The 15,181-nt window shown below is 38.2% G+C and overlaps 1 protein-coding gene across 1 annotated transcript in view; it reads right to left on the bottom strand.

The window, feature by feature from the left end:
- The window catches only part of WDR49 (WD repeat domain 49), a 141,779-nt gene that overhangs the window by 20,537 nt on the left and 106,061 nt on the right, over positions 1–15,181 (bottom strand). Inside the window, exons 14-15 of the mRNA XM_057737806.1 lie at positions 14,826–15,023; positions 10,702–10,880 (exon numbers count right to left, since the gene is read on the bottom strand). Coding sequence (XP_057593789.1) covers positions 10,702–10,880; positions 14,826–15,023 — 377 coding nt within the window. The remainder of the gene's footprint in view (positions 1–10,701; positions 10,881–14,825; positions 15,024–15,181) is intronic.

Consider the following 15,181-nt stretch of genomic DNA (forward strand, 5'->3'; position numbering starts at 1 on the left):
GCTGTTGATGTTAACTTTATCACCTGGCCAAAGTTGTGTTTGTCAAGTTTCTGCAAAGTTACTTTTTCCCTTCCTTTCTATACACTACTCTCAGGAAGCAAGTTTCCAAGCACAGCCTACACTTAAGGATGCTGAAGCAGAGAGTTAAGCTTTACCTCCTTGAGTGGGGGTAGTACCTACATAAATTATTAGGAATTTTTAAGTTTTTTTTGAGGAAATCTTCGTCATGCAAAAGATTGAGGGTAGGTAGCAGCTTTCCCCCAAATCACAATGGAATGAACTCCCTCACAATATACTATCTCCCATGAATAATACAAATTATTCAACCCTCAGAATGGGAGAAAAATATTTGCATGCAAAGCAACTGACAAGGGATTACCTCTAAAATATATAAACAGCTCATAAAGCTCAATAACAAAAAAGCAAATAACCCAATCAAAAAATGGGCAGAAGATCTATATAGACATTTCTCCAAAGAAGACATACAGATGGCCAACAAACACATGAAAAGATGCTCAACATCACTAATTACTAGAGGAATGCAAATCAAAACTACAATGAGGTATCACCTCACACTGGTCAGAATGGCCATCATCAAAAAATCTACAAACAGTAAACGCTGCAGGGGGTGTGGAGAAAATGGAACCCTTTTACACTGTTGGTGGGAATGTAAATTGGTACAGCCACCATGGAGAACAGTATGGAGGTTCCTTAAAAAACTAAAGATAGAACTACCACAGGACCTAGCAATCCCACTCCTGGGTAGATATCCAGAGAAAACCATAATTCCAAAAGATAGATGCACCCCAGTATTCATTGCAGCACTATTTACAATAGCCAGAACATGGAAGCAACCTAAATGCCCATCAACAGATGAATGGATAAAGAAGATGTGGTACATATAGACAATGGCACATTAGCCATAATAAACAATGAGATAGTGTCATTTGCAGAGACATGGGTAGACCCAGAGACTGTCATACAGAGTAAAGTCAGAAAGAGAAAAACAAATATTGTATAACATGACATATATGGAACCTAGAAAAATGGTACAGATAAATTTATTTGTAAAGCAGAAATAGAGACACAAAAGTAGAAAACAAGATATGGATACCAAGGGGGAAAGGCGGGGTGGGATGAATTGGGAGATTGGGATTGATATATATACACTACTATGTATAAAAAAGATAACTAATTAGAACCTACTGTATAGCACAGGGAACACTACTCAATGCTCTGTGGTGACTGAAATGGGAAGGAAATCTAAAAAAGGGGGGATATATGTATAACTGATTCACTTTTCTGTATAGCAGAAATTAACACAATATTATACAGAAACTATACTCCAATAAAAATTAATTTAAAAAAAGACATATCATTCAGCCACTATCTGGGCTTTGAAGACAAGAATGATGGTATCTTTAGAGAGTCATTTTAAGATAGAAAGAGAATCTGTAACAAGAAGTTGGTGGTGGATACAAGAAAGGTAGATTACGGTGCAGTTAGGCCTTGTAGAATACGTTTTTCTTTCCTTAAAAAGTATTATTGAAATAAACTGAGGTGCAAAAGTTTGAAGGAGGTCTATCTTTGGACTAGTTAACAACAGACCTTAGTTTTTCTACAAACACCCTGAACTCTTTCCTGCTTTTAGACCCTTTGTTTTCTAGTTCTCTTATCTAGTGGTATTTAAATTGAGCATCTTTTGTACAAAACAAAAAGACTTTGCCTATCTCCACTAAAGAATTAATCTACAGAGGAAAAGAGGAAATCAGATGGTAAAAGAGCATCTCCTAGAGAGTCACAACAAATTGCATTAATTAGATGACTGCCATACCGATAAAGTGCCAAGACAAAGGGGAGTGCTTCAAACAACTAGACTGTAGAATCAACCTCATATTTAAAGGTCAGCCTATTGCTTCTTTTGCATAGACATTTGACTTTTGGGAAAATGGTTACTCTGAGAATGTACAGGGAACTGGAAACAGATGAATATTCCTAAGATTCCAATATTTCTAGCGGACAAATACAAAGAAGCCAAAGAATGTAATAGGAGCATAGATAGTTTAAAACTTTTGCAAAAATATCTTATGTGGTGATGCTAGAAGGGGGCCTACTATGGGCTCTGTCATCCTTCCCATCAATTCTGTGAGAAGGAAAGACTAAATCTCCCAACTCTCAGTTCTGGATATAGAAAGGAGGAATGATGTGTGACAAATCCGCAAGTGCCCTAAAGGAAAGGGAGGGTGCCTAGAGCAGTGGCTTACCCATAGCAGGTACTCGACAAAACATTTGATCACTTGACTCAAAGACCAACAAATTTTCAATATTGTCACATGTTGTTTGTTGGAATAGAGCAGCGGCAAAGTGTACTGACTCTGGAGCTAGAATGCCTACTTTGGAGTTTCTGGTTAACCTCTCGTGGTTGTGTAAATCACTTAACTCTTTTCTGTCTTGCTTTCCTACTCATGAAATGGAGATTAGAACCGCAGATATCGCCAAGGATTATAGTGACAGTTAAATGAGTAAAACATACAAGAAATCTTAGAACGGTACCTGGAATATGGTAAGAACTTAATAAATATTGTCTACTATTACTTTAAGAAAGAATAATATAATATTTTCCACTCAGAGGAGAAGTTCCAACTGCCCCTATGGCCAGTTCTAATATTCTTATTTCATATGTATGTTACTTATATTTATAATTTTCCTAATTTATTTTCTCACAAAAGCTCTACTGGCAGGTCTTATAAATATCAGTTCCCTTCTAATAACAATGTGGAATTTAGAACATGGTTATTTCATATGTCTAAGAAACATTAATTTTAAGTATGCCTTCTGCCTTATAGAAACTTACTGAGAAGTTAATGCAAATTTATGTTTTATTTCCTATGTAATTCTTTTATCCTGGTTTCTAATAATTAACCTTTCCCCCATAAATATTTTTTTAATGGTAGCCAAAGAAAAATGTGTCAGATAATACAAGACGGAGTAGATTTGTTCTTTGTTGCCCTAGAATAAGAATGAAGATGGGTGAGAGCATGTTCTACAAATGGATAGATACGACTTACAATTAGAGCCCTTCTATAATAAAGGGTGGTTCAATAACAGAGAAGGCTATTTGTATGACGGTGAGTGCAGCCCATTGGATTCATTCAAGAGGCTAGGATGTGCTTCTCTTAAGGCCGCAATAGGAATTAGTCTAGCAGACATCATATACCTCTTTCAAGTTTGTTATTGAATTATTAAAGGTTAATAAACATGTGAAAAATGTTTACTCTCACAAATAATTAAAAAATAAAACTTAAAACAGTGATGATCTATCAAAACAGCAGTTTTAAGACAGTGACAATATTTGGTGTTTGCTCAGAGACAGCCATTTCCATATACTGCTGGTGGTGGAGCCCACACATGGCTGGGATGGCAATTTAGCAGGACTCAAAGGCCTTTTAAACTGACTCAGCAATCCCATTTCAAAGAATTTATTCTAATGACGAATTTAGTCAGGTACTCTAACATGTGTGCTTGAAGGTATTTAAAGAAATGTCTTCGCAGTTAAAGTGTGTAAACAATTTAAATATTTTAAAATAAGAGAATGTTTAAAATGCTACCCGATAGATTCCTAGGGGGTCATTAGGAGTACTGATGTCTGTGGACACTCACATTAATTAACTCCAAAATGTACTGGCTGTATGTTTTTAAGTGGTAAAACAGGTTATAAACTGTATATGCTACATCCTCACTTTTATCAAATGTATATTTGTTTATTTGCATAAGCATGCTCAGAATAAGACCTGAAGAATGAAATACCTAAGTGTTAGTGGTGGTTTTGTTGCTAATGCTTTCCTTTTTTTTTGAAACATTTTTATTGGCGTATAGGTGATTTACAATGTTGTGTTAGTTTCAGGTGTACAGCAAAGCGAATTAGTTATACACATACATATATCCACTCTTCTTTAGATTCTTTTCCCATATAGGCCATTCATTACAGAGTATTGAGTAGAGTTCCCTGTGCTATACAGTAGGTCCTTATTAGTTACCTATTTTATACATAGTAGTGTGTATATGTCAATCCCAGTCTCCCAATTTATCCCTCCCCCTATCCCCTGGTAACCATAAGTTTGTTTTCTACATCTTTTCATCTTTTTCTTCTTGCCTGTTTGTACTTCCAATTTTTCTCCTAATGAACGTGTATTATTTTCATCATAAGTAAATATTCTAAGTTTATATTGCCTAAATTATTCATTTTATCTATAATTTTTCTAGATTAGAATCATTTTGTGTGAGCCCAGAAACCAAATATTGCCATAGGTTAAGAAAAATGGATGTCCATTATGGTTTTTGTTCCCCCATTTCATCTTTTCAGTTATTTCCTTTTTTTTTTTTTTTCATTTTCTAATGGTAATATGACTTCTGCAGAACTTACAGAAGGGAAAATTGTATTTCTCTGTGTCAGTTGCTCACTTAGCTTTAGAACTTCCTATTTTCTCTTAAATTCGATATTCATCTTCATCTCCCCAGGACTTAAATCGAAGATGACATTTTACCATCTACCTACTTCTCACACATAATATTATAAAATACCTGAGGCACTATGGGAACCTGGTATTTGTGTATAAGACAGAACATAATAAATGCCAAGATTTTTATCCTGGAAAGAGAACCTTAGGAGTTAAGGTGAAAACATGGCTTTAAATTATTTAATTTTTTCCTTCAATTTTCCTGCTTCTTCCATTTCCTATTGGCTTTTTTCTTTTTGTATCTCTGTCTTTCTTACTGTTCCTCCCCCTCCATGTAAACATCCGCTCACCTGCACACACACACCAAATGTGCTTTTCCCCTTTTAGTCTCTCTAAATTATTTCACATATTTACTTTTCTTTCATATTTTTGCATATGGATAAGAACTGGTATGATTTTCTCCTTGGATTTCCTAATCTGATTAGGAATAGGGCACATTCTTCAGAATAATATTTTCTTAGGGAAAAAGGTGATCTGTAATCTCTTCAATACTGGATGGAGGCCACAAAGGACATTCTATATCTGACAAGTGTATTGCATTTGTATGTTTCCTCCATAGGATTCATGGACATGTTTCTGGGAGAAGTGAGGGCTGTACCTGCCAAGTCAATTCTGAGGATATGATTTTAATCTTTTTCTTTCAATTAGTTCAAAAATTCCAAAATGACATTATTCTGTACTATCTCATTACTACAAAGTCTTAAAATTATTTCAATCCACCCATTTGAATTAAAGGCAGAAATTTTAAAGATCACAGGTAATTTTGGATGTGTTGTCACTTGAAAAGATGCAGTAAACAGAGATAACTTTGCTTTTTACTGCCAGACACATCTCCCAAGGCCCACAGAAATGTATAATGAAGGTGAGAAGATCACTCTGCTGCAGTCTTATTTAATCTGGCAGAATGCGAAGCTCTAGTTTTAAGAGAAATCTGTGAATTTAAGAACCTATACATCAGCACTAATTTTCAGAATACAAGTAAAGTGTCATGGAACAATAGGAAATAAAATAAGATGAGATAGATGTCAGGAAAGATGTAAACACTTCAAAGTGCCAATTTTTAAATCTAAGGAAAGGCTAATTTAAAAAAAAGCATAACTGAATTTGTCATAAGGAATGGGAAATTAGTATCTTGGCTGAAATACTTAAACAGGAATGTGTGACACGTGCATTTACTCTTCTAAGAGTGTCATGGGAAGAGAAACAATGATCAATCTGTGTTACCTAGGAGTAACTTTATTTTCTGATCTGTAAGCTTTAGTTGGGTGGCTGGGTAGGGGCAGGTGATTGTATGCCAAGTCTTTCCATTCTTAGCATTCTATTCTTATACAGGATCAGTCATGCTATATTTCTAAATTGAAAGATTCTTCTGCCTAAAAGTAAAATGCCACTTGACATTTCAGCAAGCCATAATTCAAGGAAATGGAAGAATAAATACCAAAGGGTAATTTAGTGTAATAGGATGTTTAAAAGGAATTTTTCCTCTTTTACCTCCTAGGCATCAGAGGTCCAAAGAGTCTGAAAGCAAAGTAATTAATTAATTAAGAGGTAAAAAGTATTACCACGTTTCAAAGTGAGGTGCTAGATCGATTCCCTGTGCAGGCCCACATTGTAAAAGAGGTAGCACCAAAACTGATCTTGTGATGCTCAAGTCAACCACCACTCTAGGATAGAAACAGCTGCAGAAATTCTAAGAGAGGATTAAACTGGAGGAAGTCGTAGGTGTGCTCTGAGAACTACTCCCATGGGAGAGGAGGGATGCTTCCCCCTCAGTTCTAGCTTCCCTTCACATAAACCAGGCAAAGAGCTTAACACATGCCCCCTGGGGTAACCATTAGAGGGACACAGTGAACCAATGACTCATTAATATCTGAAAAAGTCTACTGTGGTTGAAAGTACACCAGTGAGCCAGAGGAGAAGGGGTAACTGTGGAGCAGTTGGTGTGGCAAGGATGTGTGAGCTTCCTATTGGTCAAGCAGAAGTTAACCCAAGAGAAATTGTGCAAGAGGGGAGGCTGCCAGTATGAGGGGACTGGAACAGAAAAACCCCAACTGGTGGGGTTGAGCCCCAAGAGTTTAGCCAAAGGCTGCATTAATTTAGAAAGGTGCAATGCATATGTCTCTGGGTGGGATCATCAGAGAACCATCAACTGTATCACTTATGGTAAACTATAGACTTTAGTTAATAAAAAAGTATCAATATTGGTTCATCAATTGTAACAAATGACACTGTGTGGGTTGAGGGTGGGGTATGTAGGAAGTCTCTGTATTTTCTAATGCGATTTTTCTGTAGACCGCAAGAAAAGTAATATAGAGATAGGATCAAGAAGGCAGAGTAGGGGGACATGCGCTCACTCCCTCTTGCAAGAGAATGGAATTACAACTAAATGCTGAACAATCATCGACAGAAAGACACTAGAACTCGCCAAAAAAGACACCCCACATCCAGAGACAAAGGAGAAGCCGCAATGAGACGGTAGGGGGGCTCAATCGCATTGAAATCAAATCCCCTAATTGCCGAGTGGGTGACTTACAAACTGGAGAACAGTTGTGTTGCAGAAGTCCACCCACTAAGGTGAGGGTTCTGAGCCCCACATTGGGCTTCCCAACCTGAGAGTCCAGCAACAGGTGAAGGAGTCCCCAGAGACTCAGACTCTGAAAGCCAGTGGGATTTGATTGCAGGACCTCCACAGGACTGGGGGAAACAGAGACTCTACTCTTGGAGGACACACAAAAAAGTGTGCTCACCAGGACCCAGGGGGAAGGAGCAGTGACCCCATAGGAGACTGAACCATACCTACCTGCTGGTGTTGGGGGTTGCCTGCGGAGGTGGGGGGCAGCTGTGGCTCACCAAGGAGATGGGGGCACTGGTGGCAGGGGATCTGGGAAGTGCTCATTGGCATGAGCCCTCCCAGACTCCACCGTTAGCCCCACCAAAGAGCCTCTAAGCTCCAGTGCTAGGTGGCCTTAGGCCAAACAACCAACAGGGTGTGAACACAGCCCCACCCATTGGCAGACAAACAGATTAAAGTTTTACTGAGCTTGGCCCACCAAATCAGATTAAAGTCTTACTGAGCTTCGCCCACCCACCCCTACCCACCATCAGTCCCTCCCATCAGGAAGCACCCAGGAGCCTCCTAGATAGCTTCCTCCACAAGAGGACAGACAGCAGTATCAAGCAGTATCAGCAGTATTTCGTCTTGTGGAACTGAAAACCACAGCCACAGAAAGATAGAGAAAATGAAAAAGCAGAGCACTTTGTACCAGATGAAGGGACAGGATAAAACCCCAGAAAAACAACTAAATGAAGAGGAAATAGGCACCCTTACAGAAAAAGAATTCAGAATGATGATGGTGAAGATGATCCAGGACTTTGAAAGAAGACTGGATGCAAAGATCGAAAAGTTTACCAAAGACCTAGAAGAGTTAAAGGGAAAACAAACAGAGATATGCAATACAATAACGGAAATGAAAAATGCACTAGAAGGAACCAATAGCAGATTAACGGAGGCAGAAGGGTGAATAAGTGACTTGGAAGACAGAACGGTGATAATCACTGATGCAGAAAAGAATAAAGAAAAAAGAATGAAAAGAACTGAAGACAGCCTAAGAAACCTCTGGGACAACATTAAATGCACCAACATTTCCATTATAGGGGTCCTAGAAGGAGAAGAGAGAGAGAAAGGACCCGAGAAAATATTGGAAGAGATTATAGTTGAAAATTTCCCTAACATGGGAAAGGAAGCAGCTACCCAAGTCCAGGAAGCACAGAGAGTCCCAGGCAGGATAAACCCAAGAAGAAACACACCAAGACATATAGTAGTCAAATGGACACAAATTAAAGACAGAGAAAAGTTATTAAAAGCAACAAGGGAAAAATGACAGATAACATACAAGGGAACTCCCATAAGGGTAACAGCTGATTTCTCAGCAGAAACTCTGCAAGCCAGAAGGGAGTGGCACGATATATTTCAAGTGATGAAAGGGAAGAACCTACAACCAAGAATACTCTACCCAGCAAGGATCTCATTCAGATGCGATGGAGAAATCAAAAGCTTTACAGACAAACAACAGCTAAGAGAATTCAGCACCACCAAACCAGCCCTACAACAAATGCTAAAGGAACTTCTCTAAGCAGGAAACATAAGAGAAGAAAAGGACCTACAAAAACAAAAACAAAACAATTAAGAAAATGGTAATAGGAACATACATATCAATAATTACCTTGAATGTAAATGGACTAAATGCACCAACCAAAAGACACCAACTGGCTGAAAGGATACAAAAACAAGAATCATATATATGCTGTCTACATAGGGACCTAGGGACCTAGGGACACATACAGACTGAAAGTGAGGGGATGGAGAAAGATATTCCATGCAAATGGAAATCAAAAGAAAGCTGGAGTAGCAATACTCACATCAGATAAAATAGACTTTAAAATAAAAAATGTTATAAGAGACAAGAAAGGACACTACATAAAGATCAAGGGATCAATCCAAGAAGAGGAGATAACAATTATAAATATATATGCACCCAATATAGGAGCACCTCAATACATAAGGCAAATGCTAACAACTATAAAAGAGGAAATTGACAGTAACACAATAATAGTGGGGGACTTTAACACCCCACTTACACCAATGGACAGATCATCCACACAGAAAATTAATAAGGAAACACAAGCTTTCAATGACAGAATAAATCAGCTTGATTTAATAGATATCTATAGGACATTACATTCAAAAACAGCAGATTACAGGTTCTTCTCAAGTGCACATGGAACATTCTCCAGGTTAGATCACATTTTGGGTCATAAATCAAGCCTTGGTAAATTCAAGAAAATTGAAATCGTATTAATCATCTTTTCCAACCACAACGCTGTGAGATTAGAAGTCAGTTACTGGAAAAAAACTGTAAAAAACACAAACACATGGAGGCTAAACAATATGCTACTAAACAACCAAGAGATCACTGAATAAATCAAAGAGGAAATCAAAAAATACCTAGAGACAAATGACAAAACACAACGATCCAAAACCTATGAATGCAGCAAAGGCAGTTCTGAGAGGGAAGTTTACAGCAATACAATCCTACCTCAAGAAACAAGAAAAATCCCAAATAAACAATGTAACCTTACACCTAATGAAACTAGAGAAAAAAGAGCAAACAAAACCCAAAGTTAGTAGACAAACTGGGACATTTGTAGCGATATGGATGGACCTAGAGACTGCATACAGAGTGAAATGAGTCAGAAAGAGAAAAACAAATATTATATATTAACACATATATGTGGACTATAGAAAAATGGTGCAAATCAACCAGTTTTCAAGGCAAAAATAGAGACGCAGATGTAGAGAACAAACATATGGACACCAAGTGGGCAAAGCGGGGAGGGTTGGGGGGGAATGAATTGGGAGATTGGGATACCAAATTGTACACTCTAAATATATGCTGTTTAACATCTGTTAACTGTATCTCAATAAAAGTTCTTAAAAAAAAAGTAATATAGGCACATGATAATAAAAATGCCAATTGCATCAAAGAAAATACAATGAATAGAACTGTTTTCTCAAAAAAAATGTTCACTATGAAAGGTGAAGTTATGATAGCATGAGTTAGCAATAATATCGGAAATGAAAGAAACAAAACTGCCTGACATCAGCGTTAGAGGAACGTAAGAATGGGATCCATCAGAGTTGTGTGAAGAGAAGAAACTGCTGAACAACAGGGAGGAAAGGCTAGAAGTCATAAAAGGAGAGTGATGCCAGTCCTCAAAGTCAAGCTCTTTAAACTTCTGTCACATAAACCTCTGTGTGTCTTACCAAAACCAGGAGTAAAATCTGACATACATTCTAAAATAGATAGGTAGGTAGCTAGAAACATACATACATACACATATACACACATATATTGCTTTTGAAGAAAAGAGTTAATTTCCAAAATTAGGTTGATAATGGAGTAGACACAAAAGACTAGAAGACAGAATAGAAATCAAGAATCTAACAGAGACAAGAAATAAAAATCAGATACCACCCTGAGAACATAAGCTCTCCCCTTGCCACACACACACCCCTACCAATGATCAAAATGTTAGCGAAATCTTGAGGTAGTCATTGGACATTCCACAGAACACAGCAGGAATCTGGGGACAATTTTACCATTTACAGGTAAGATGAACTTACTTGTACGCTGAATCTTTGTTTTTCTTATCAAGTAGAGGATGTTTCGATGGGTCTAAACATGATTCTTCCTTAGAAAGTAAAGGAATTTCCTTTATGCTTTTCTCTTGAATCTCATTTTCCATTAAATTAGTGTCTCTTTTAGGAAGAGAAAAACAGTTCTCAAGTTGCCAATGCTTTGCCTAAAAAAAATAGATTTATTTTACGAAATGTATTTTTTATGGACATTTATGTGTGTCTACCATATGCTAGATTATTAATTGAAGCCCTGGGGACACCAAAAAAATGAAGAAGACATGGTTCCTGAACTCAAGGACTTTACAGTCTTATAAGGGAGAGAGACATATAGACGTAATTTTAATACAGTTAGAAAGTGATGTGTGATAAGAAATTTTCTAAAGGGATAATAATGAACTACCAAAAAATTGACATTCCCACATTAAAAATCCTGAATAGGAAGATATATTTTCTAAAAAGAAAAACAAAGCTTTTGGTGAATAATTGTCAGAATTTTTCATACAACTACTTTCTTTGCATTTTCCCTTCCAATATCTCAAAAGCCAGTCCAATTATTGAGTACTTTTCCCCAGAAAATATATATGTTATATGACAGTCTTCACAGATCTTGGCTACGATTCTTAATTTGTATCCATCTAGCAAGACCTCCCCATTGACAATTTGTTTGTTTTATTATTTATCTATTTATTTATTTATTTATTTATTTATTTATTTATTTATTTATTTATTTTATTGGCTGTGTTGGGTCTTTTTTGCTGTGCACAGGCTTTCTTTAGTTGCAGTGAGTAGGGGCTCCTCTTCATTGTGGTGCACGGGCTCCTCATTGCCATGGCTTCTCTTGTTGCAGAGCACGGACTCTAAGCATGCAGGCTTCAGTAGTTGCAACACATGGGCTCAATAGTCGTGGCTCACGGGCTCTAAAGCGCAGGCTCAATAGTTGTGGCGCACGGGCTTAGCTGCTCTGTAGCATGTGGGATCTTCCTGGATCAGGGATCGAACCCGTGTCCCCTGCAATGGCAGGCAGATTCATAACCACTGCGCCATAGGAAGCCCTGTTTTATGTTTTAAATACAGAAGCAATCTCCTTGTCCTCTATCAGTTCACACTGCATCCACAGGAATGCAACATGGAACACAGCCAGTGTGATATGAGGGAACATTAGGAATCCCCAGCACATCTGACTGGCCTACACACTGATCAACTTTTATCAGAAGGATTTAGAAAGTAAAATGCCCACTGGGGCCAGGAAGATAGTGTCAATGAATAAATCAAGTCTCATGTAAGATGATAAATAGCAAATGAAAGTCAACCTCAGTGTTCACAGGCAAATGGGAAAGAAAGGTGAGACGACACTGACTCAGAGAGAATCAATTTTCCATAAAGGCGGCCATAGGTACTCTCAGGGAATGACGTGTGTTCTTTTCCAGAGAAGCAAGAAATCTGGATCTTATGTGAAACCTCTTAATGTTTAAACGTGGGCAACTAAATCAAGTTTTAAACACTGGGTGAACAGGCTCAACCGAAGTCACTGGGCATTGAAGCAATCAGCTGAGGAGGGGAGCCAGTACACACTCTGCCCAGCACAACGGTAGTTAGTGCTGAGATGGGCACTGAAGAAGGGCAGGCATCAACGAATTTCTTTTTATACCACGATCATCTGACAGTTTCCTGGGATAAATGAATCTCTACAGATAAATCATCCCTACCCCATCTCCAACTCTAGAAATAGATATAGCACACCAGTTTTAAAAATCCAACCTCAGATCGATAGCAATGTTATAAAACTGATTCACAGTTATTAAAAAGAATCTTCTTTTATGAAATATATTGAATCACATTGCACTAAATTTTGAATACTTTAACCAGACTGAATGTGATTGGAAAATGAAGCTGTAATGTAGGAAATTAAAATACATGATTGCTTTTCCTTTTGGTTTTATAACTGCTAGGACAGAATTAATTCAACTAAGAGACAAATGCAACATTCACATGTAGGTCAAAAGTTACTACAGTGTACAAATCAAGTTGGTTCAGGAAAAATTGTTCTGATCCTAGTTATAGTTACGAATGGAGTCTCTCCTTATCTATGTATTTCCATCTGCCTCCCATATCTTTCTGTTCTTTCTGTGAAAGGATGTCTCTTCTTGCACTATGAGGGGGACATTCACTGTTGCTTTTTTCCAGTATCTGCTAATTTTCTCTCTTTCTTCCTCCCCCTCCTCTCCATTCCCCTCCCCTCCCGCTGCCTCCTGTGGCCCTTGGAACTAGCAGTGCCCATATCCAAAACAGCTTGATAAAAGTGAGTCCTTAAAAAAATTTAAAGCTCAGGCAGAAGGAACTAGAAAACCCAGCTGTCCCCCGCTTTGCTAGCCTTTACTTTCCAAAACTACCCAGCTCTGGTGGCTCTTTTCCTGTCTTGAACAGAAGGGGAAAAAACCAAACTGTTTTCTGAGGCTGAAGTCCTTTGAAATACAAAAGACTTTACAAAACAACTAAGGGAAACTATCAAAGGTGTAGAATGAACAGTTTTACTAACACATTTTTCTTAATTAAAATAAAATTTTGGTACAGACTGTGTTTGGTGGACACAGTTTGTATGGCACCCGCACCTAGAACAGTCCTATTTTTTTCTTCAGCATCATCTAAGGGACTTATACTCCAGACAGCACCTGCTTGATGACACTCTGTTTCTTTGCACCTCATCTCACCAGAGCCCATGTGGCATGGCCATATAGCAGTGTCAGCGTTGCATTAACTTCTCCAACTGCCACAAGCAGCTTTTCAACTCCCTTCGTGTTCAGCATGCCAGCTGTGCCCCACACTGTTTCTCTCACCACACCTGCCCACACACCCATTTGAGTTCCCACTCAGACACTTTTTTCTTGAGAAAAGTCTAGCACTTGCCTTATTTACAGAGCAGAAGAGGCTGTACAGCTCTCGGGTGTCACATGGAGACTCCCACATTACCCAGCCAAATACAGTCCACCTGCCCAATTTACCATCATTTTCTGATTTATCATCTCTCTCCATGTCCTAAAGGGCTGTACAGAATTCTGTCCACAAAGGTTGACATCTTCAAGCTGACTCCACAAAAGGAGCAACGACAGACTTTGTCTTCCGGCATGAAGAGAATCACCGTACCCAGGGTATGAGAGTGGCACCCAAGGCTGATGAATAGGACCAAGTCAACCAGCCAGACAGAAACTGAGGTTCCAGGGTAAGCTCACACCACCATGTCTGAATAGTAGTGTTTGAAACAGATCAAGCTGGTATTTTGTCCCCCAAAGCACAAAGGGAACAGGAGCTGAGTTCCCATGAAAACAAATGGAAAAAAGAAAAGAAATGTGAAACTAAATATTTTCTTTCTTCCATGCCCCCATCTCCACTTTTTTAATATGCAGGTATAAATCAGAGCTAAGTTTCATGGGAGGAAGGGGTTAAAAGCATGAGCTCTGAAATGAGCCAGCTTGAGTCAAACGCCAAACTCTTCCATGTATCAGCTTCTGTGAGCTCAGGCAACTTATTCAAATTCTCTGTGCCTCTGTTTCCTCATGTGTAAAACAGGAATAATGAGCATTCCTCCCTCAGGGACAGGCAATTGTGAAGATCACATGAAATAATTCATGTAGAGATCTTAGAACAGGAAAAACTCAGCAAACATTAGCAATTGTTGTTTTGGCAGGAATAAATCAGACAACGAACAGAAAAGTTTGCTTTTTCTAAAATTTTCTATATTTGATTATTACTTGACTGTCGCAGTCATCTATCTGTTTAATAATAATGCAGTCAATTTATCCACATTGTATTATATTTCTACTAAATTTTGAAATTGAAGGGATCCACTTATTTTGGAGGAGAAATTTTTCTCAGAAATCCTGGTACATTTTGAGCTGCACAGATTCCCCCATCGTTTCATGTCTCCAGTGTCCGCCACTTGATGGAACTGCCATGGTTAATAAGGGAGGCCTGGAGCTACAGTTCCAGAAATGGAAGTTAGTTCTTTCATGACTAATGAACTTTAATAGCTGATGAGATTCAAATGGAAATCAGGCCAAGTTCATACTAAATGTCAAGTAAATATTAGAATAATAAAGAAACAATATTTCTACCTGACCAAAGATCTGGACAGGAGCACCGCAGACATCCGTTACACAAATGCTGCAGTCTGCAGAGGCAGAGAGAACCAGTAAGCGGCCGCCCGGCTCACACATCTCCAAGGAACCTATCCAGTCTTCGTGAGGTCGGAAGGATCTTATCAGAGTTGGGGCCTGTGTGAGTTTGTTCTCACTGGAATTAAGACAGTACTCCTGAATGAAAAGAAATGCCAGAATTCTAAAATGTCCAAATATTAAAAGATTGCAGTGATATAACACTTTTTTTTTTAACTCTGATACGGAAATTGAAAAAGGTACATTTGGGAACAGCAATCTGTGATACAAATGCAAAAGAATAGCTCATGATAACA

Source organism: Hippopotamus amphibius, chromosome 6 (assembly GCF_030028045.1).
Source record: "Hippopotamus amphibius kiboko isolate mHipAmp2 chromosome 6, mHipAmp2.hap2, whole genome shotgun sequence".
NCBI classification, from domain to species: Eukaryota; Metazoa; Chordata; class Mammalia; order Artiodactyla; family Hippopotamidae; genus Hippopotamus; species Hippopotamus amphibius.